This window comes from Salvelinus fontinalis, chromosome 36 (genome assembly GCF_029448725.1).
Source record: "Salvelinus fontinalis isolate EN_2023a chromosome 36, ASM2944872v1, whole genome shotgun sequence".
In the NCBI taxonomy this organism is placed as follows: domain Eukaryota; kingdom Metazoa; phylum Chordata; class Actinopteri; order Salmoniformes; family Salmonidae; genus Salvelinus; species Salvelinus fontinalis.
The window spans coordinates 21,109,213-21,128,356 of record NC_074700.1 but is presented as its reverse complement, the minus strand read 5'-3'; the positions used below and the strand labels follow the sequence as shown (position 1 = coordinate 21,128,356).

The following is a 19,144-nucleotide window of genomic DNA, read 5'->3' as shown; positions in this document are numbered from 1 at the left end:
AATGTTTATCCAGTATATAAATGTTTATCCAGTCTATAAATGTTTATCCAGTCTATAAATGTTTATCCTATTTATACATGTTTATCCAGTCTATACATGTTTATCCAGTATATACATGTTTATCCAGTCTATAAATGTTTATCCAGTCTATAAATGTTTATCCAGTCTATAAATGTTTATCCAGTCTATAAATGTTTATCCAGTCTATACATGTTTATCCAGTCTATAAATGTTTATCCAGTCTATAAATGTTTATCCTATTTATACATGTTTATCCAGTCTATACATGTTTATCCAGTCTATACATGTTTATCCAGTATATAATTGTTTATCCAGTCTATAAATGTTTATCCAGTATATAAATGTTTATCCAGTCTATACATGTTTATCCAGTCTATAAATGTTTATCCAGTCTATACATGTTTATCCAGTATATAATTGTTTATCCAGTCTATAAATGTTTATCCTATTTATACATGTTTATCCAGTCTATAAATGTTTATCCTATTTATACATGTTTATCCAGTCTATACATGTTTATCCAGTCTATACATGTTTATCCAGTATATAATTGTTTATCCAGTCTATAAATGTTTATCCAGTCTATAAATGTTTATCCAGTCTATACATGTTTATCCAGTCTATAAATGTTTATCCAGTCTATAAATGTTTATCCTATTTATACATGTTTATCCAGTCTATACATGTTTATCCAGTCTATACATGTTTATCCAGTATATAATTGTTTATCCAGTCTATAAATGTTTATCCAGTATATAAATGTTTATCCAGTCTATACATGTTTATCCAGTCTATAAATGTTTATCCAGTCTATACATGTTTATCCAGTATATAATTGTTTATCCAGTCTATAAATGTTTATCCTATTTATACATGTTTATCCAGTCTATAAATGTTTATCCTATTTATACATGTTTATCCAGTCTATACATGTTTATCCAGTCTATACATGTTTATCCAGTATATAATTGTTTATCCAGTCTATAAATGTTTATCCAGTATATAAATGTTTATCCAGTCTATACATGTTTATCCAGTCTATACATGTTTATCCTATTTATACATGTTTATCCAGTCTATAAATGTTTATCCAGTCTATAAATGTTTATCCAGTCTATACATGTTTATCCAGTCTATAAATGTTTATCCTATTTATACATGTTTATCCAGTCTATAAATGTTTATCCAGTCTATAAATGTTTATCCAGTCTATACATGTTTGTCCAGTCTATAAATGTTTATCCAGTCTATAAATGTTTATCCAGTCTATACATGTTTATCCAGTCTATAAATGTTTATCCTATTTATACATGTTTATCCAGTCTATAAATGTTTATCCAGTCTATAAATGTTTATCCAGTCTATACATGTTTATCCAGTCTATACATGTTTATACATGTTTATCCAGTCTATACATGTTTGTCCAGTCTATAAATGTTTATCCAGTCTATAAATGTTTATCCAGTATATAAATGTTTATCCAGTCTATACATGTTTGTCCAGTCTATAAATGTTTATCCAGTCTATAAATGTTTATCCAGTCTATAAATGTTTATCCAGTCTATATGTCACACCCTGGCCTTAGTTATCTTTGTTTTCATTATTATTTTAGTTAGGTCAGGGTGTGACATGGGGAAGTTTGTGTGTTTTTGTATTGTCTAGGGTGTTGTATGGTTTAGGGGGTTTAGTAGAGTAGATGGTTTAGTGTTCAGTGTAGGTGTCTAGGAAAGTCTATGGTTGCCTGAATTGGTTCTCAATCAGAGACAGCTGGTTATTGTTGTCTCTGATTGGGAGCCATATTTAAGGCAACCATAGGCTTTAGCTGTTTTGTGGGTAATTGTCTATGTGTAGTGTTTGTGTCAGCACTATCTGTTTATATATAGCTTCACGGTCGTCTGTTTGTTGTTTTGTTTCATTTTTCCTTCTTATAATAAAAAGAAGATGTATTTTTCACGCGCTGCGCCTTGGTCCTCTCTCTCTCCCTTTGACGATCGTGACTCTATACATGTTTATTCCAACAGTTTGCATACCGCCCCAACAGATCGACAGATGACGCAATTGCCATCGCACTGCACACTGCCCTGTCCCATCTGGACAAAAATAATACCTATGTAAGAATGCTATTCATTGATTACAGCTCAGCATTCAACAACATAGTACCCTCCAAGCTCATCATCAAGCTGGAGGCCCTGGGTCTCAACCCCTCCCTGTGCAACTGGGTCCTAGACATTCTGACGGGCCGCCCCCAGGTGGTGAAGGTAGGAAACAACATCTCCACTTCGCTGATCCTCAACACTGGGGCCCAACAAGTGTGTGTGCTCTCAGCCCTCTCCTGTACTCCCTGTTCACCCATGACTGCGTGGCCATCCACGCCTCCAACTCAATCATCAAGTGTGCAGACGACACTACAGTGGTAGGCTTGATCACCAACAATGACGAGACAGCCTACAGGGAAGAGGTGAGGACCCTCGGAGTGTGGTGTCAGGAAAACAACCTCACACTCAATGTCAACAAAACAAAGGAGATGATCGTGGACTTCAGGAAACAGCAGAGGGAGCACCCCCCTATCCACATCGACGAGACAGCAGTTTAGAAGCTGGAACGTTTTAAGTTCCTGGGTGTACACATCACGAACAAACTGAAATGATCCACCCACACAGACAGTGTGGTGAAGAAGGCGAAATAGCGCCTCTTCAACCTCAGGAGGCTGAAGAAATGTGGCTTGTCACCGAAAATCCTGACAAACCTTTACAGATGCACAATCGAGAGCATCCTGTCGGGCTGTATCACAGCCTGGTACGGCAACTGCACCGCCCTCAACCGCAAGGCTCTCCAGAGAGAGAGAGAGAGCGAGAGACACATTGAAAGGCTACAACTATGTCTGTGTCTGTCTCTATGTCTGTATGTTAAACAGCCGGCTTGTCCCGCTTACTCACACACACACACTGCCTGTTGCACGGTCTGGGGAGGTTCAAACAATTCCTGGAGTTCCAGTGGAGGCTGGACATATGTCCCAAATGGCATTTGGTACGCATCCTATGACCTCTGCAGATTGTGCTACCTCCCTCTCACACACTCTCAGCCACACATAGTATGAAAATGTATGCACATCTACACACACACACACACACACACACACACACACACACACACACACACACACACACACACACACACACACACACACACACACACACACACACACACACACACACACACACACACACACACACACACACACACACACACACACACACACACACACACACTGTAGGTCTGCCAAAGAGGTGGAGGGTGACAGAGAAGAGAGCACACAACAACACACTGTTTATTTTTCTACAGAACTGTTGGCATGGTAACCCACAACTTTTTTTTCTCTTCCTATCCATGTTTTCTCTTTTACCTCTCTCCTTTCATAATGTCCCCTCTTTTCTCCATACTCTCTTTTCCTCTCTCCTACTTTCTTTCTCAAAGTCATCTGACATTAATTATAGTGAGATCCCCCTCAGAAAAAAAAGCATATAGTGCAGAGGTTGAAAACATGTAGAGATTTTAGTTTAAAAAAAGACAAAGAAATAAAGACACAAAGAAAGAAAGGAGGGATGGTAAAATGTGTGTCTGGAAAAAGAAAAGGATGGCTGGGGAGAGAGGAGGTTTCTGGGAGATAAAGACAAAAGTGGAAAGGGGGACCATGGAGGGAGGGAGGGAAAGAAAAACAAACTATGAAAGAATATGGCTGAACATACAGAAAATGTTGGAAGTGGAGAGGACTAACAGTCCAATGAGAGGCAGAGAGAAAGAGAGAAAGAGAGAGGGTGAAGGAAGGTGAGATGAGAGAACGAGAAAGAGAGGCAGAAAAAAAGACAGAGGGAGACTTAACGCAAGAGAACAGAGATACAATGCACACACAAACTGTGTTACATACAATCCAAATACTACCAGTCCCAATCAAAATACCAATCCAAATACTACCAGTCCCAGTCCCAATCCAAATACTACCAGTCCCAATCAAAATACCAAATTAACCACTACCAGTCCCAATCAAAATACCAATCCAAATACTACCAGTCCCAATCAAAATACCAATCCAAATACTACCCGACCCAATCAAAATACCAATCAAAATACTACCAGTCCCAATCAAAATACCAATCAAAATACTACCAGTCCCAATCAAAATACCAATCAAAATACTACCAGTCCCAATCAAAATACCAACCCAAATACTACCAGTCCCAATCAAAATACTACCAGTCCCAATCAAAATACCAACCCAAATACTACCAGTCCCAATCCAAATACTACCAGTCCCAATGCAAATACTACCAGTCCCAATCCAAATACTACCGGTCCCAATGCAAATACTACCAGTCCCAATCCAAATACTACCGGTCCCAATGCAAATACTACTAGTCCCAATCCAAACACTACCAGTCCCAGCCAAATACTACCGGTCCAAATGCAAATACTACCAGTCCCAATCCAAATACTACCAGTCCCAATGCAAATACTACCAGTCCCAATCCAAATACTACCAGTCCCAATGCAAATACTACCAGTCCCAATCCAAATTCTACCGGTCCCAATGCAAATACTACCAGTCCCAATCCAAACACTACCAGTCCCAGCCAAATACTACCAGTCCCAATGCAAATACTACCAGTCCCAATGCAAATACTACCAGTCCCAATGCAAAAACTACCAGTCACAATCCAAATGATACTAGTCCCAATCCAAATAGTACTAGTCCCAATGCAAATACTACCAGTCCCAATGCAAATACTACCACTCCGAATGCAAATACTACCAGTCCCAATCAAAATACCAATCCAAATACTACCTGTCCCAATCAAAATAATACCAGTCCCAATCAAAATACTACCAGTCCCAGTCCCAATCCAAATACTACCAGTCCCAATCAAAACACCAATCCAAATACTACCAGTCCCAGTCAAAATACCAATCCAAATACTACCAGTCCCAATCAAAATAATACCAGTCCCAAACAAAATACCAATTGAAATATTACCAGTCCCAATCCAAATAATACCAGTCCCAATCAAAACACCAATCCAAATACTACCAGTCCCAGTCAAAATACAAATTGAAATACTACCAGTCCCAATCCAAATAATACAAGTCCCAATCAAAATACCAACCCAAATACTACCAGTCCCAATCCAAATACTACCAGTCCCAATCCAAATACTACCATTCCCAATCCAAATACTACCGGTCCCAATCCAAATACTACCATTCCCAATCCAAATACTACCAGTCCCAATGCAAATACTACCAGTCCCAATGCAAATACTACCAGTCCCAATCCAAACACTACCAGTCCCAGCCAAATACTACCAGTCCCAATGCAAATACTACCAGTCCCAATCCAAATACTACCGGTCCCAATGCAAATACTACCAGTCCCAATCCAAATACTACCGGTCCCAATGCAAATACTACTAGTCCCAATCCAAACACTACCAGTCCCATCCAAATACTACCGGTCCAAATGCAAATACTACCAGTCCCAATCCAAATACTACCAGTCCCAATGCAAATACTACCAGTCCCAATCCAAATACTACCAGTCCCAATGCAAATACTACCAGTCCCAATCCAAATACTACCGGTCCCAATGCAAATACTACCAGTCCCAATCCAAACACTACCAGTCCCAGCCAAATACTACCAGTCCCAATGCAAATACTACCAGTCCCAATGCAAATACTACCAGTCCCAATGCAAAAACTACCAGTCCCAATCCAAATGATACTAGTCCCAATCCAAATAGTACTAGTCCCAATGCAAATACTACCAGTCCCAATGCAAATACTACCACTCCGAATGCAAATACTACCAGTCCCAATCAAAATACCAATCCAAATACTACCTGTCCCAATCAAAATAATACCAGTCCCAATCAAAATACTACCAGTCCCAGTCCCAATCCAAATACTACCAGTCCCAATCAAAACACCAATCCAAATACCACCAGTCCCAGTCAAAATACCAATCCAAATACTACCAGTCCCAATCAAAATAATACCAGTCCCAAACAAAATACCAATTGAAATATTACCAGTCCCAATCCAAATAATACCAGTCCCAATCAAAACACCAATCCAAATACTACCAGTCCCAATCAAAATAATACCAGTCCCAAACAAAATACCAATTGAAATATTACCTGTCCCAATCAAAATAATACCAGTCCCAATCAAAATACTACCAGTCCCAGTCCCAATCCAAATACTACCAGTCCCAATCAAAACACCAATCCAAATACCACCAGTCCCAGTCAAAATACCAATCCAAATACTACCAGTCCCAATCAAAATAATACCAGTCCCAAACAAAATACCAATTGAAATATTACCAGTCCCAATCCAAATAATACCAGTCCCAATCAAAACACCAATCCAAATACTACCAGTCCCAGTCAAAATACCAATTGAAATACTACCAGTCCCAATCCAAATAATACCAGTCCCAATCAAAATACCAACCCAAATACTACCAGTCCCAATCCAAATACTACCAGTCCCAATCCAAATACTACCATTCCCAATCCAAATACTACCGGTCCCAATCCAAATACTACCAGTCCCAATCCAAATACTACCAGTCCCAATGCAAATACTACCAGTCCCAATGCAAATACTACCAGTCCCAATCCAAACACTACCAGTCCCAGCCAAATACTACCAGTCCCAATGCAAATACTACCAGTCCCAATGCAAATACTACCAGTCCCAATGCAAAAACTACCAGTCCCAATCCAAATGATACGAGTCCCAATCCAATTAGTACTAGTCCCAATGCAAATACTACCAGTCCCAATCCAAATACTACCAGTCCCAATGCAAATACTACCAGTCCCAATCCAAATACTACCAGTCCCAATCCAAACACTACCAGTCCCAATCCAAATACTACCAGTCCCAATGAAAATACTGCCAGTCCCAATTCAAATACTACCAGTCATAATTCAAATACTACCAGTCACAATTCAAATACTACCAGTCCCAATGCAAAAACTACCAGTCCCAATCCAAATACTACCAGTCCCAATCTAAACACTACCAGTCCCAATCCAAATACTACCAGTCCCAATGAAAATACTACCAGTCCCAATGAAAATACTACCAGTCCCAATCCAAATACTACCAGTCCCAATCTAAACACTACCAGTCCCAATCCAAATACTACCAGTCCCAATGAAAATACTACCAGTCCCAATGAAAATACTACCAGTCCCAATCCAAATACTACCAGTCCCAATCCAAATCCTACCAGTCCCAATGAAAATACTACCAGTCCCAATGAAAATACTACCAGTCCCAATGAAAATACTACCAGTCCCAATTGAAATACTACCAGTCCCAAATGAAATACTACCAGTCCCAATGAAAATACTACCAGTCCCAATGAAAATACTACCAGTCCCAATTCAAATACTACTTGTCCAAATTCAAATACTACCACTACCAGTGTGTGTGTGTGTGTGTATGTTTGTGTGTGTGTGTGTGTGTGTGTGCGTGGTGTGCGTGCGTGTGTGCGTGTGTGTGTGCGCGTGTGTGTGTACTCGGTATTGATTATTCTGGAGGCCTCTGCAAGGCAGGGGTATGTCATTCTTCTCTCATACTTCCTGTCTTTCTCTCCTGCATGCAGCACACAGCCCTGGAACGGAAGACCGATGATTGGCGGAGAAAGAGAAAAGAGCGAGAGAGGAGGGGAGACAAAATAGTACAGAGGTAAAGGCAGGGATGAGAGAGAGAGAGAAAGGGAGGGAGGGAAGGGAGAAGGAGAGGGAGAAGGAGAGGGAGAGAGAAGGAAGAGGCTAAACTACTGGGATGGGAAACAGTAGTGATAGAAACCAGATGTAGAGAGGGGAGAGAGAAAGGGGGGGAAGGAGTCTATAAGATACTGATTTGCTCTCTTGAATCCCCCTATTTAAAACAAATACTCTGTCTTCCTCCTCATTTTCCCTCTCTTCCTCATCCTCCTCCTCTCTTCCCTCTCCTCAACCTCCTCTTCCTCCTCCTCTGCTCTACCTCCTCCTCTTCCTCCCCCACTTCCTCCTCACCCCCTTCCTCCTCCATTTATCCTCCTCTTCCCTCTCCATCTACCCTCTATCTACCCTCCTCCTCCTCTGCCACCTCCACCAGCTCCCCCTCCTCAACCTCTTCATCTTCCCCCTCCTCCTCCTACTCTCCTCCTCTTCCTCCTCCATCTACCCTCCTCCTCCCCCTCTTCCCTCTACCTCCTCCTCTTCCTCCACCACCTCTCCTCCTCAACCTCGTCTTCCTCCCAGTCCTCTGCCTCCTCTTCCTCCCAGTCCTCTGCCCCATCTCCTCCTCCTCCTTTCCCCAGTCCTCTGCCTACTCTCCTCCTCCTCTTCTTCCTCCGTGTGTGCGTGCGTGCGTGCGTGCGTGCGTGCGTGTGTGTGTGTGTGTGTGCGTGCGTGGCAGGTTGACATTTATTGTCTTGTCCTGGAGGCAGAACTGGGCAATTTATCCTTAGATAGGCCAGCAACAAAATCAAAATTTGCTTCTTTTTTTTTTTAAATGTATGAAAACAAAATTTAAATTTTTGGTCTTTATTTAAGGTTACGCATCAGGGTTTACACACACCGTCTCTCATCCCCCTCTCCATCTCTCATCCCCTTCTCCATCTCTCATCCCCTTCTCTGTCTCTCATCCCCCTCTCCATCTTTCATCCCCCTCCCCCTCTCCATCTCTCATCTCCCTCTCCATCTCTCATCCCCCTCTCCATCTTTCATCCCCCTCCCCCTCTCCATCTCTCATCTCCCTCTCCATCTCTCCGTCTCTCATCCCCCTCTCTGTCTCTCAACCCCCCTCTCTGTCTCTCATCCCCCTAACCCTCTCCCATCCCCTTCTCGGTCTCTCATCCCTCCCTCCATCTCTTATCCCCCTCCACCTCTCCATCGCTCATCCCCCTCTCAATCTCTTATCCTCCTCTCTTCCCCCTCTCTGTCTCTCATCCTCCTCCCCCGCTCCATCTCTCATCCCCCCCTCCATCTCTCATCCCCCTCTAAGTCTCTCATCCCCCTCCACCTCTCCACCTCTCCATCGCTCATCCCCCTCTCCATCTCTCATCCCCCTCTCGAGTCTCTCATCCCCCCTCTCCATCTCTCACCCCCCTCTATGTCACTCATCCCCCTCTCTGTCACTCATCCCCCTCTCCGTCTCTCATCCCCCTCGCCGTCTCTCATCCCCCTCTCCGTCTCTCATCCCCTTCTCCGTCTCTCATCCCCTATCTCCATCTCTCCCTCCCTCGAAGTCTCTCATCCCCCTCTCTTCCCCCTCTCCATCTCGTACCCCCCTCTCCATCTTTCCTACCCCTCTCTGTCTCTCATCCCTCTCCATCTCTCATCCCCCTCTCCATCTCTTTGTCTCTCATCTCCCTCCTCATCTCTCTGTCTCTCATCCCCCTCTCCGTCTCTCATTCAACCTCTCCATCTCTCAACCCCCCTCTCGGTCTCACATCCTCCCTCCTCCTCGTCTCCATCTCTCATCCCCCTCTCGGTCTCTCATCCCCCTCTCGGTCTCTCATCCCCCTCTCGTCTCTCAATCAACCTCTCTGTCTCTCAACCCCTCTCTGTCTCTCAACCCCCCTCTCCATCTCTCATCTCCCTCTCGATCTCTCACCCCCTCTCCATCTCTCATCCCCCTCTTGGTCTCTCCTCCCCCACTCTGTCTCTCATCCCTCTCCATCTCTCATCCCCCTCTCCGTCTCTCATCCCCCTCTCCATCTCTCAACTCCCCTTCTCCGTTTCTCATCCCCCTCTCCATCTCTCAACCCCCCTCTCCAACTCTCATCCCCCTCCATCTGTCTGTCTCTCATCCCCCTCTCCGTCTCTCATCCCCCTCTCCATCTCTCACCCCCCTCTCTGTCTCTCATCCCCTTCCCCCTCTCCATCTCTCATCCCCCCCTCTCCTACACCTCTCATCTCTCATCCCCTTCTCTGTCTCTCATCCACTTCCCCCTCGCCATCTCTCATCCCCCTCTCGGTCTCTCAGCCCCCTCTCCATCGCTCATCCCCCTCCATCTCTCATCCCCCTCTCTGTCTCTCATCCCCCTCTCTGTCTCTCATCCCCCTCTCCGTCTCTCATCCCCCTCTCCGTCTCTCATCCCCCTCTCCGTCTCTTTTCTGCCTCTCTGTCTCTCATCCCCCTCTCCATCTCTCATCCCTCTCTCCATCTCTCATCTCCCTCTCTGTCTCTCATCCCCCTCTCCATCTCTCATCCCCCTCTCTGTCTCTCATCCCCCTCTCTGTCTCTCATCCCCCTCTTTGTCTCTCATCCCCCTCTTTGTCTCTCATCCCCCTCTCCATCTCTCATCCCCCTCTCGGTCTCTTATCCCCCTTTCTGTCTCTCATCCCCCTCTCTGTCGCTCATCCCCCTCTCTGTCTCTCATCCCCCTCTCCATCTCTCATCCCCCTCTCCATCTCTCATCCCCCTCTCCATCTCTCATACCCTTCCTGCATGATTTCCAAGCTCCTCCACAACAGGAGAAACAGTAAAAAGCACTAATTCTGCCCATCTCTCTTTTTCTCTGTCTCTGTCTGTCTCGCTCTCTGTCCATCTCTCTCTCTCTCTGTCCAACTCTCTCTCTCTGTCTCTCTCGCTGTCTGTCTACCCCCTCTCTCAATTCAATTATCTCGCTCTCTCTCTGTCTCCCACTATCTCCTTCTCTGTCTGTCAAAACTAGTGGTAACAATCCAAGTCTGGGTCAGAGAAGAACAGTAGTGTAATTGTTACAGAGCGGTCTTGGCGACTGTTCCCTTGCTAACAGCTTCCCCATGATGCAGTCCTTAAATAGACATAGTGATGAAAACATGGAGAAGACTATTCATATCATGACCATTTAGTCCTGATGTTAGCATGCAGCTTCAGCTTCATACCAATGCATGCGCAATAGGCTACACACGGAGATAGAAAGCAAAAATCCCAATTCGTAAACCTAAATGAATATTGTATATTTGCTGAACATGCTATCCAAAGAGGAGGATGCATGCATTAAAATCAATGTGATAGACTAGTTTACTGTTAGGGGGGAGCAAATACTTGCAAAGGCTAAACAGTGACCTATAAACAAGCCTACAATGTTCAATTTGAAAAGTCGTGATTATACTGAAATGATATAGGCTTAGGGCAATAACAAGAATATAGCCTATAGTCTAAAGGCCTATGCCTACATTTGTATGTTGTAATAATAGGCTTTATGCTATATAACTTGCTTTATTATTTTGTAAAACTGCATTATTACCATCATAAGTTGTTTCAGTTAGCCAAGAAGCACGCCAGGCAGGGAACTCGTTCAGCCTGTTGCTGCATACCTAGGCTACAGTCCACAGAAGGGGCTTACCATATTGACTGTTTGAGCTGCCTACATTGTAGCCCGCTCCCTGCAACCATCCACCGCTATAGAGAGACTTTCTCGACGCTAGGATAGTTCCCCCTTTTCAATTGCTCGTTAAATGCGAAGAAGTCCCTTAACATGCTGGTGTTTGTTTCACAACAAGCGATAGAAAACTATTATGATTATCTTCGAACGATCCCCCTCCCTGTCGTTGGTCTCTCTCCACCTCTACCGCTATTTCCCTGGTCCGGCTCTGCAAGGCAAGCCGTAGCCTACAAATAGTTGTTATCCCCTCCCAGTCTCCTAATGCTAGGCGCACACCCCTACCTCTCTCCCTCCACATTCTCCCGCATCACACACGAGAGCTACAGACTTTCAACCGCTGGCGCTCCAATCAAACACATTTTATTTCCATCCAATGTTATACCATGATTAGCGCATTTGATATATGCCCATTAAATCAACCTACCTTTTCTTGGTTTATAGGCATATAGCCTAGGCATTCCACGCACACTTTAAAACGTTACTTATCTTAAATAATGTCCCTGTAAATGCCAATGGATCCAAAAGGTAACCTCTAAAATTGATCATTTAGCTATTTGATTTTGAATTTTTGGAGCCCTGTAGGTATCCCCCAAAAATAACATATTTGCTAAAATATTGAACATTACTGCATCTATAGCCATAGAAACGCATTGAATAACACATTCATAAATGTCAAAACAGACAGTCAAAAAATAAATCGTAAGAAATAAGATTTTGAAGTGTCTGCCCTATATCTATAAGCAAGCTCAGGAATTACTATTATTCTTTTTTGACAAATATTTAACCCCTTTTGGGGGGAGGCACAAAACTACTTCCACTCGTTTTTTCTAACCGACTTACATTCAGATAGTGACACTTTTGGGGGTCATAGAACAAAACGGAGAACACCATCTTGTTCCTGAGATTCTCCCCTTTCCAAAGTGGGGTCTCAGTTTGTAGCCCAAACGGTTCGGATGCTACAGACAGAAGTTGGCACATGGGTGGTACAGACTTCAGCCAGTGCTGAGGCTTGTGGGGGTTGTCGAGCAAAATGGAGAACACTATCTTCGCGAGAGACTCTTCTTTCAATATTAGTTTTGCAGGCCAACCCGTTCGGATGTTACAGACTTTGACGTGAGAAGACTGATTTTTGAGATTTCTCCTGGTCTGACAAACAGGCAACAACTCTGTGGCTATACCACTTTCCACTACAGATGCAGAAGGCTGGCATAGGCGGATGCGGTAGATTGAGAAACAGCAAGATTTAACAGACAGATTTTGAGGGGGATTTTTTTATTATGTTAATTAATTTGATGCACCGGCGCATCAATCAGCTCCTGGCAGCGAGTTTTGAACTTTTACTGTTGAAAATTAAATTACACACATTAAAGCAGGGTTCCCTAACTGGCGGCCCGCGGGTGGTTTTATTTGGCCACCAACTTTTCTGAGCAAATGTTAGACATAAAAGATGATAAAAAAAATGTAAGCAAGGCTTGAAATTATTATGTTTTAGTCAAACATGACTACTGTTTGGGCTTCTTGTGGTCAATTTGCAGTCTAGAAATTATTTGTAATTATTTCCCCGCCCCCCGACCATCCGTTCAAAAATAAAAATCAGTCGCTAGTTGATGATCCCAACACTAAAGGGTAAAATTGTATTTTTTTAGACACAACTGCAAACTTCAAGGACATGCACGTGTATGTGTTCTTCTTTCACAGAGAATCATGTTGTCCTTACAGCCCTACCGCTTATTCCTTACACAAAATTCTGCTCATATCTACACTGTATATATATGCCAGGAGAACGCTACCTACCTGAATGAATAGTGCCAACTGTAAAGTTTGGTGTAGGAATAATATTGTTCTGGGGCTGTTTTTCATGGTGTGGGCTACGCCCCTTAGTTCCAGTGAATGGAAATCTTTGTGGCAACAGTTTGGGCATGTTTCAGCATGACAATGGCCCCGTGCACAAATCGAGGTCCATACAGAAATGGTTTGTTGAGATCAGTGTGGAAGAACTTGACTGGCCTACAAAGAGCCCTGACCTCAACCCCATCGGACACATTTGGGATGAATTGGAACGCTGACTGTGGGCTTAATCGCCCAACATCAGTGCCCGACCTCACTAATGCTTTTGTGGCTGAATGGAAGCAAGTCCCCGCAGCAATGTTCCAACATGGTGGAAAGCCTTCCCAGAAGAGTGGAGGTTGTTATAGCAACAAAGGGGACCAACTCCATTTTAATGCCCATGATTTTGGAATGAGATGTTCGACGTGCAGGTGTCCACATACTTGGTCATGTTGTGCATCTATAATTGATTTAATACAAAAAATGAATTGGTTAAAAAACAAGTCTTATCTGAATAATCTTTAATAATCTGCAGTCCACATTGTCACACCAATAGGCCTACCTCTTCCTAAACCATCAAAACTAATTTAAATGTTTTATTTTTAAAGCTTATATTTCATAGCAAGTTTATTACATACAAAATGATGAATGAGTGGGAATATAATTGCAACAATGTTATGTAGGTCTACTGATTTGCCCCATTTCTCACCCACAGCCACCTTTTTCCAATGTAACAGCGACCTCCTGTGGTCAGCAATGATAAGGACATAATGTACAGCACACATGTTCTAGGGGAAATAGTATGTACCACAGATCAATTAAATGTACTTCAGAGACATTATGAAAAAGAAACAAACATGACAAAAGTTGTTTTGTATAGTTTTCAGTTGCTTTTCACCGGCAAAATAATACACATTTCAACATAGTAAAACATATGAGCAATACAGTCAATATAATAATGACAAGCAATTGAAAAGTGTACACGTATCATTATACACTGCTCAAAAAAATAAATGGAACACTTAAACAACGCAATGCAACTCCAAGTCAATCACACTTCTGTGAAATCAAACTGTCCACTTAAGAAGCAACACTGATTGACAATAAATTCCACATGCTGTTGTGCATAGGCCTTGTGGTGCTCATGTGAATTTTCTTTATTTTGTCTTCAGACCTGCTTAAGACAGTTTTTGTGTTTAATAGTTCAAGCAGCCCAGCTCAGAGTCATGGAGACCAAGCTGACCACCAGTGAGAGCCTGATGAAGAGCATGACGAGAGAGAATGAAGGTGAAGGTGAATGAAGGTGAATGAATTTACATTTGTATTCTGTCTGGATTGGTAAAGTAACTATGGTGTGAAGTGAGATCATCGCTAAGATCAACAAGGAATAGTTTGTCTGTTTTTGGTCTTAATATTAGTTTAAATTCCTGTTTTCCAGTACAGGAGAGGAAGCTTCAAGTATTGTCATTTAGAGTCAACGCCACTGAGTTCAGAGTGGAGCAACAGCAAATCCTGCTGGACGAACTGAGGAGACAGAATGGTAGATAATGCTAAATAGCCAATAATTACAATGTGGTTAGCAAAGTGATTTAGCCGAAACTACGGGAAAACAGTGTGTGAAATCGTAAACATGCCCTGTTCTTTGTTGTAAAGTTGTAATGTACTGTTTCTCATAGACGGACCAAAGATTGCTTTTACGGCAGCACTAGGAGGAGATGGCCATATACCGCCCTCTGAGAGAGAGACCAACTTGGCATTCAGCAATGTCTTCACAAACGTTGGCGGTGCCTACAACCCTGGATCAGGTAAAGAGTTGGAAGACACGATGGAAGAACTATGAGAGTGGATTTGTCCCAAAAATCTCTCCTTCCGCCTGAAGTGTCCACTCGTTCACTAGTCCCCACAAAGTTAAAAGGGTGAATGACCAATCTAAAAGGCTCACCTCAGTAGCAAAGTAGTAGTTCTTATTGCACAGATTCATGCACAGAACAATGTATGTTTCTTGTTTTAGTTGCTACTGATCTGATCTCACCTCTGATAAGGGTGTCTTCAATGTATTTACAAGATTATAGTAGTATAGTATATATCTCTTCCTGCTACTTCTCTACAGGTGTCTTCAGTGTATTTACAAGATTATAGTGTTATAGTATATCTCTCCCTGCTACTTCTCTACAGGTATCTTCAATGTATTTATAAGATTATAGTACTGAACTCTCCCTGCTACTCCTCTTCAGGTGTCTTCAATGTATTTATAGTATTATAGTACTGATCTCTCCCTGCTACTCCTCTTCAGGTGTCTTCAATGTATTTATAGTATTATAGTACTGATCTCTCCCTGCTACTCCTCTAGAGGTGTCTTCAATGTATTTATAGTAATATAGTACTGATCTCTCCCTGCTACTCCTCTTCAGGTGTCTTCAATGTATTTATAGTATTATAGTACTGATCTCTCCCTGCTACTCCTCTAGAGGTGTCTTCAAGGTATTTATAGTATTATAGTACTGTTCTCTCCCTGCTACTCCTCCTCGGGTGTCTTCAATGTATTTATAGTATTATAGTACTGATCTCTCCCTGCTACTCCTCTAGAGGTGTCTTCAATCTATTTATAGTATTATAGTACTGATCTCTCCCTGCTACTCCTCTTCGGGTGTCTTCAATGTATTTATAGTATTATAGTACTGATATCTCCCTGCTACTCCTCTTCAGGTGTCTTCAATGTGCCAGTGAAAGGAGTTTACTACTTCAGCTTCTCATCATTTGCCTACACCCAGCACAGTGTCTGTGTAAGTCTGTTTAAGAATAATGTGCGCATGTTGTCTGCGTGTGATCATCATTCAGAGCATGATAGATCTGATAGTTCTGGTAATGGAGGGACACTACATCTAGAACAGGGAGACCATGTCTACATGACTCTTCATGCTCATTCACACATATTTGCAGACTACCAAAACCGCAGCACATTCAGGGGCTTCCTGCTTTTTAGAACATAAGGACAAATCCCATGAAAACAAAAATGGAATGTGTTTAAAATGGCACACTATTCCATATATAGTGCACTACTCTTGACCAGGACCCTCTGGGAAAAAGTAGTGCTCTATATTGGGAATGGGGTACCATTTGGGATTTAGCCATGCTGTATGTCAGCACATTTCCATGGGTAAAATACAATGCTCAAATTAGTAGAACTAAAAACAAATGATGACTAATTTTGTCTGAAAATAACTATTCTGCAATAAGAGTTTGTTTGTGAAAGTAGTGTGATATAAAAAAAAGAATTTGACTCTGTCCAAACTTTTTCTGAGGAATGCTCTGTAATGTTTTAAAGGAACTGATTAAAGGAAAATCAACACATTTGAGAGATTGTAAATGATTCCAGAGTTAGCATATGAATGTTGTGTGACCTAAAATATGGAATTTAACTCAAAACGTGATGGAATAAATTGGAGATATTGTCAAATCAAATGTGTTCGTATGTAATACTGTACACTTCCTATGATACTGGACTTTTGACTAATCTTACAAACTAACATAGGCCTTAAAAATGTATAGATTAAGATTACGATTAGATTCCCACTGGTTGAATCAACTTTGTTTCCACTTCCTGTCAATGAAATGACGTTGAACCAACGTTGAGTTGACGTCCGTGTCCAGTGGATCGCTCCCTTGTCTTGATTTATTAGCATCTGTTCATGTTTACCAGAAAATAATAATTCTGCACCATCTGGGTCATTTCTTCTATAATCTACAGAGAGCAACGTGTAGCTCCTGGTGGCTGCTGGGTTCCTATTAGTGTGTCAAGGCCATAATTATATGAAATTTTATTTCAGAGAGCAAAGATCCTTTGTTTTTAGGTCCCTCTGTAGCGTTTCCTTGTAATGGTTGTTAAACTGATTGCTGGGAAGATTATGCCCCTGACATAAAGGAGATAGGTATTAAGTCCCTACCATAAAGTTGGAGAAGTTATACATTGGCACAGAGAACAATATACTGTGTGTACTGTAACATCAACTATTGATCTGTGGACTGATTAGCTATCAAGTCTACTATAAAGTAGAAGACTATAAACCGGTGTACACTATAAATAGGCATAAACAGAGCTCAGTATCTTTACTGTAACGGCAACTATTGATCTGTGTACTCATCCTGCTTCATACAGAGAACTACCACAAAGGTAAGTAAGATTTGTATATATGATTGGACAATGCTTCTGCTGCAGGTGCAACGTGCCTTATTTATTACAGAGGGATGTTTCAGCTGTGGCTGACAGACGTTAAACAGGCATTCTGCAGTTGCTACATACATTTTTGGACTTATACATCTTTCATTTTTTACATTTAACCTTTATTGAACTAGGCAAGTCAGTTAAGAACAAATTCTTATTTACAATGATTGGCCTACCCCGGACGATGCTGCGCCAATTGTGCGCCGCCCTATGGGACTCCCAAACACGGTGACTGGGTTTTCCTCTGACACCGCCTAGTATATAGGTCCTGGATGTCAGGAAGCTTGGCCCCAGTGATATAATGGGCCGTACGCACTACCCTCTGTAGCTTCTTACGGTCAACTGCCGAGCAGTTGCCATACCAAGCAGTGATGCAACCGGTCAGGATGTCTGTGGTGACACCTCTAGCACTGAGATGCAGTGCCTTAGACCACTGCGCCACTCAGGAGACCTAAATTAATGAATGAATGATTAATAAATTAATGATATGTGTTCATTGATTCTTGGAGAATAGAACTGATAAATGCATCATGAGCGTAGTCCAACTGTCGTACCCCTTCAGAACTCAAAATATTGTTTAACTCCAATGTTTGTAAACAAAGTAAATGTAAACAAACACTGTAGAGCCTCAAAATATGGTTAAAACTATATTTTGATATCATGGATGGTCAGTCCATGCATCGAAAGCTCTGTCTATGAATTTGAGCCTGGTGGCATCTGTCAGGCCACTCTACCATAAATGCCTGATTGGTGGAGTCCATTTTAGAATAAGGCTGTAACAACAAAATGTGGAAAAGTCAGGTGGTCTGAACACAAATGCACTGTATATATCACGGTGTTAAACGGCCTCCCGGGTGACGCAGTGGTCTAGGGCACTGCATCGCAGTGCTAGCTGCGCCACCAGAGTCTCTGGGTTCGCGCCCAGGCTCTGTCGCAGCCGGCCGCAACCGGGAGGTCCGTGGGGCAACGCGCAATTGGCATAGCGTCGTCCGGGTTAGGGAGGGTTTGGCCGGTAGGGATATCCTTGTCTCAGTATGTAAAATGTAATGAAAATGTAAAAAAAAAAATGTAATAAAATGTATGCACTCTACTGTAAGTCGCTCTGGGTAAGAGCGTCTGCTAAAATGACAAAAAATGTATGCACTCTACTGTAAGTCTCTCTGGATAAGAGCGTCTGCTAAATGACTAAAAATGTAAATGTAAAAAAAATGTAAGGCATATGAACAAACAGGTTATAGAGTAAACAATGCAATTATCCCAGCACATAGGTTGTAATATGGCTGTTTTGGGGGGGCTTGGCTTCCCTAGTGATTCTACCCACGCACCGCTACTGATTGTATAATTTCAAATCCAAAATGCTTGAGTACAGAGCCAAAACAACAACAAACATTGTCACTGTCCCAATACTTTTGGACCTCACTGTATGGTTTCCTGAATTAGAGCAGATGGTGGTAACAAATGGCATAGGCCTAGTGTCTGTATTTACTTTTTTTAAAAGCACACATTTTGCCTCGTGGCACCGTGACACGCACGCGGTTAAGTTCTGGCCACGGTAGGAAATAAATGTGACCACACTCAGCGAATCATCCTAAAACAGGGGTGTCAAACATACAGCCCGCGGGCCGGATCCGGGGGTGGTTT

At 42.4% G+C, this 19,144-nt stretch overlaps 2 protein-coding genes across 7 annotated transcripts in view; one reads left to right on the top strand and one right to left on the bottom strand.

Moving 5' to 3' along the window:
- LOC129835674 (zinc finger protein 219-like) overlaps nucleotides 1-11,715 on the bottom strand; it is a 69,659-nt gene extending 57,944 nt beyond the window's left edge. For 5 of the 6 annotated variants that reach the window (XM_055901395.1, XM_055901393.1, XM_055901394.1 and 2 more), the window contains exon 1: nucleotides 11,416-11,714. The gene's annotated coding sequence lies outside the window, so the exon portion shown is untranslated. Of the gene's footprint in view, nucleotides 1-11,415 lie in introns of all 6 variants that reach the window. The other variant, XM_055901398.1, reaches the window with a different exon arrangement.
- A 2,700-nt stretch (nucleotides 11,716-14,415) lies between these two features.
- LOC129835722 (complement C1q tumor necrosis factor-related protein 3-like) lies at nucleotides 14,416-16,721 on the top strand. The gene is made up of 4 exons (XM_055901493.1): nucleotides 14,416-14,568; nucleotides 14,720-14,821; nucleotides 14,958-15,086; nucleotides 15,988-16,721. The coding sequence occupies exons 1-4, from the start codon at nucleotides 14,508-14,510 to the stop codon at nucleotides 16,269-16,271; spliced, it is 576 nt and encodes a 191-aa protein (XP_055757468.1). The 5' UTR covers nucleotides 14,416-14,507; the 3' UTR covers nucleotides 16,272-16,721.
- The last annotated feature ends 2,423 nt before the right edge of the window (nucleotides 16,722-19,144 follow it).

What these genes read in the sequence shown, in the direction of transcription:
- LOC129835722 (XM_055901493.1), top strand. Translation starts at nt 14,508, where the DNA reads ATGGAGACCAAGCTGACCACCAGTGAGAGCCTGATGAAGAGCATGACG. An exon ending in CGAACTGAGGAGACAGAATG is followed by an intron (nt 14,822 to 14,957) that starts GTAGATAATGCT and finishes TGTTTCTCATAG; the next exon opens with ACGGACCAAAGATTGCTTTT. An exon ending in TGCCTACAACCCTGGATCAG is followed by an intron (nt 15,087 to 15,987) that starts GTAAAGAGTTGG and finishes ACTCCTCTTCAG; the next exon opens with GTGTCTTCAATGTGCCAGTG.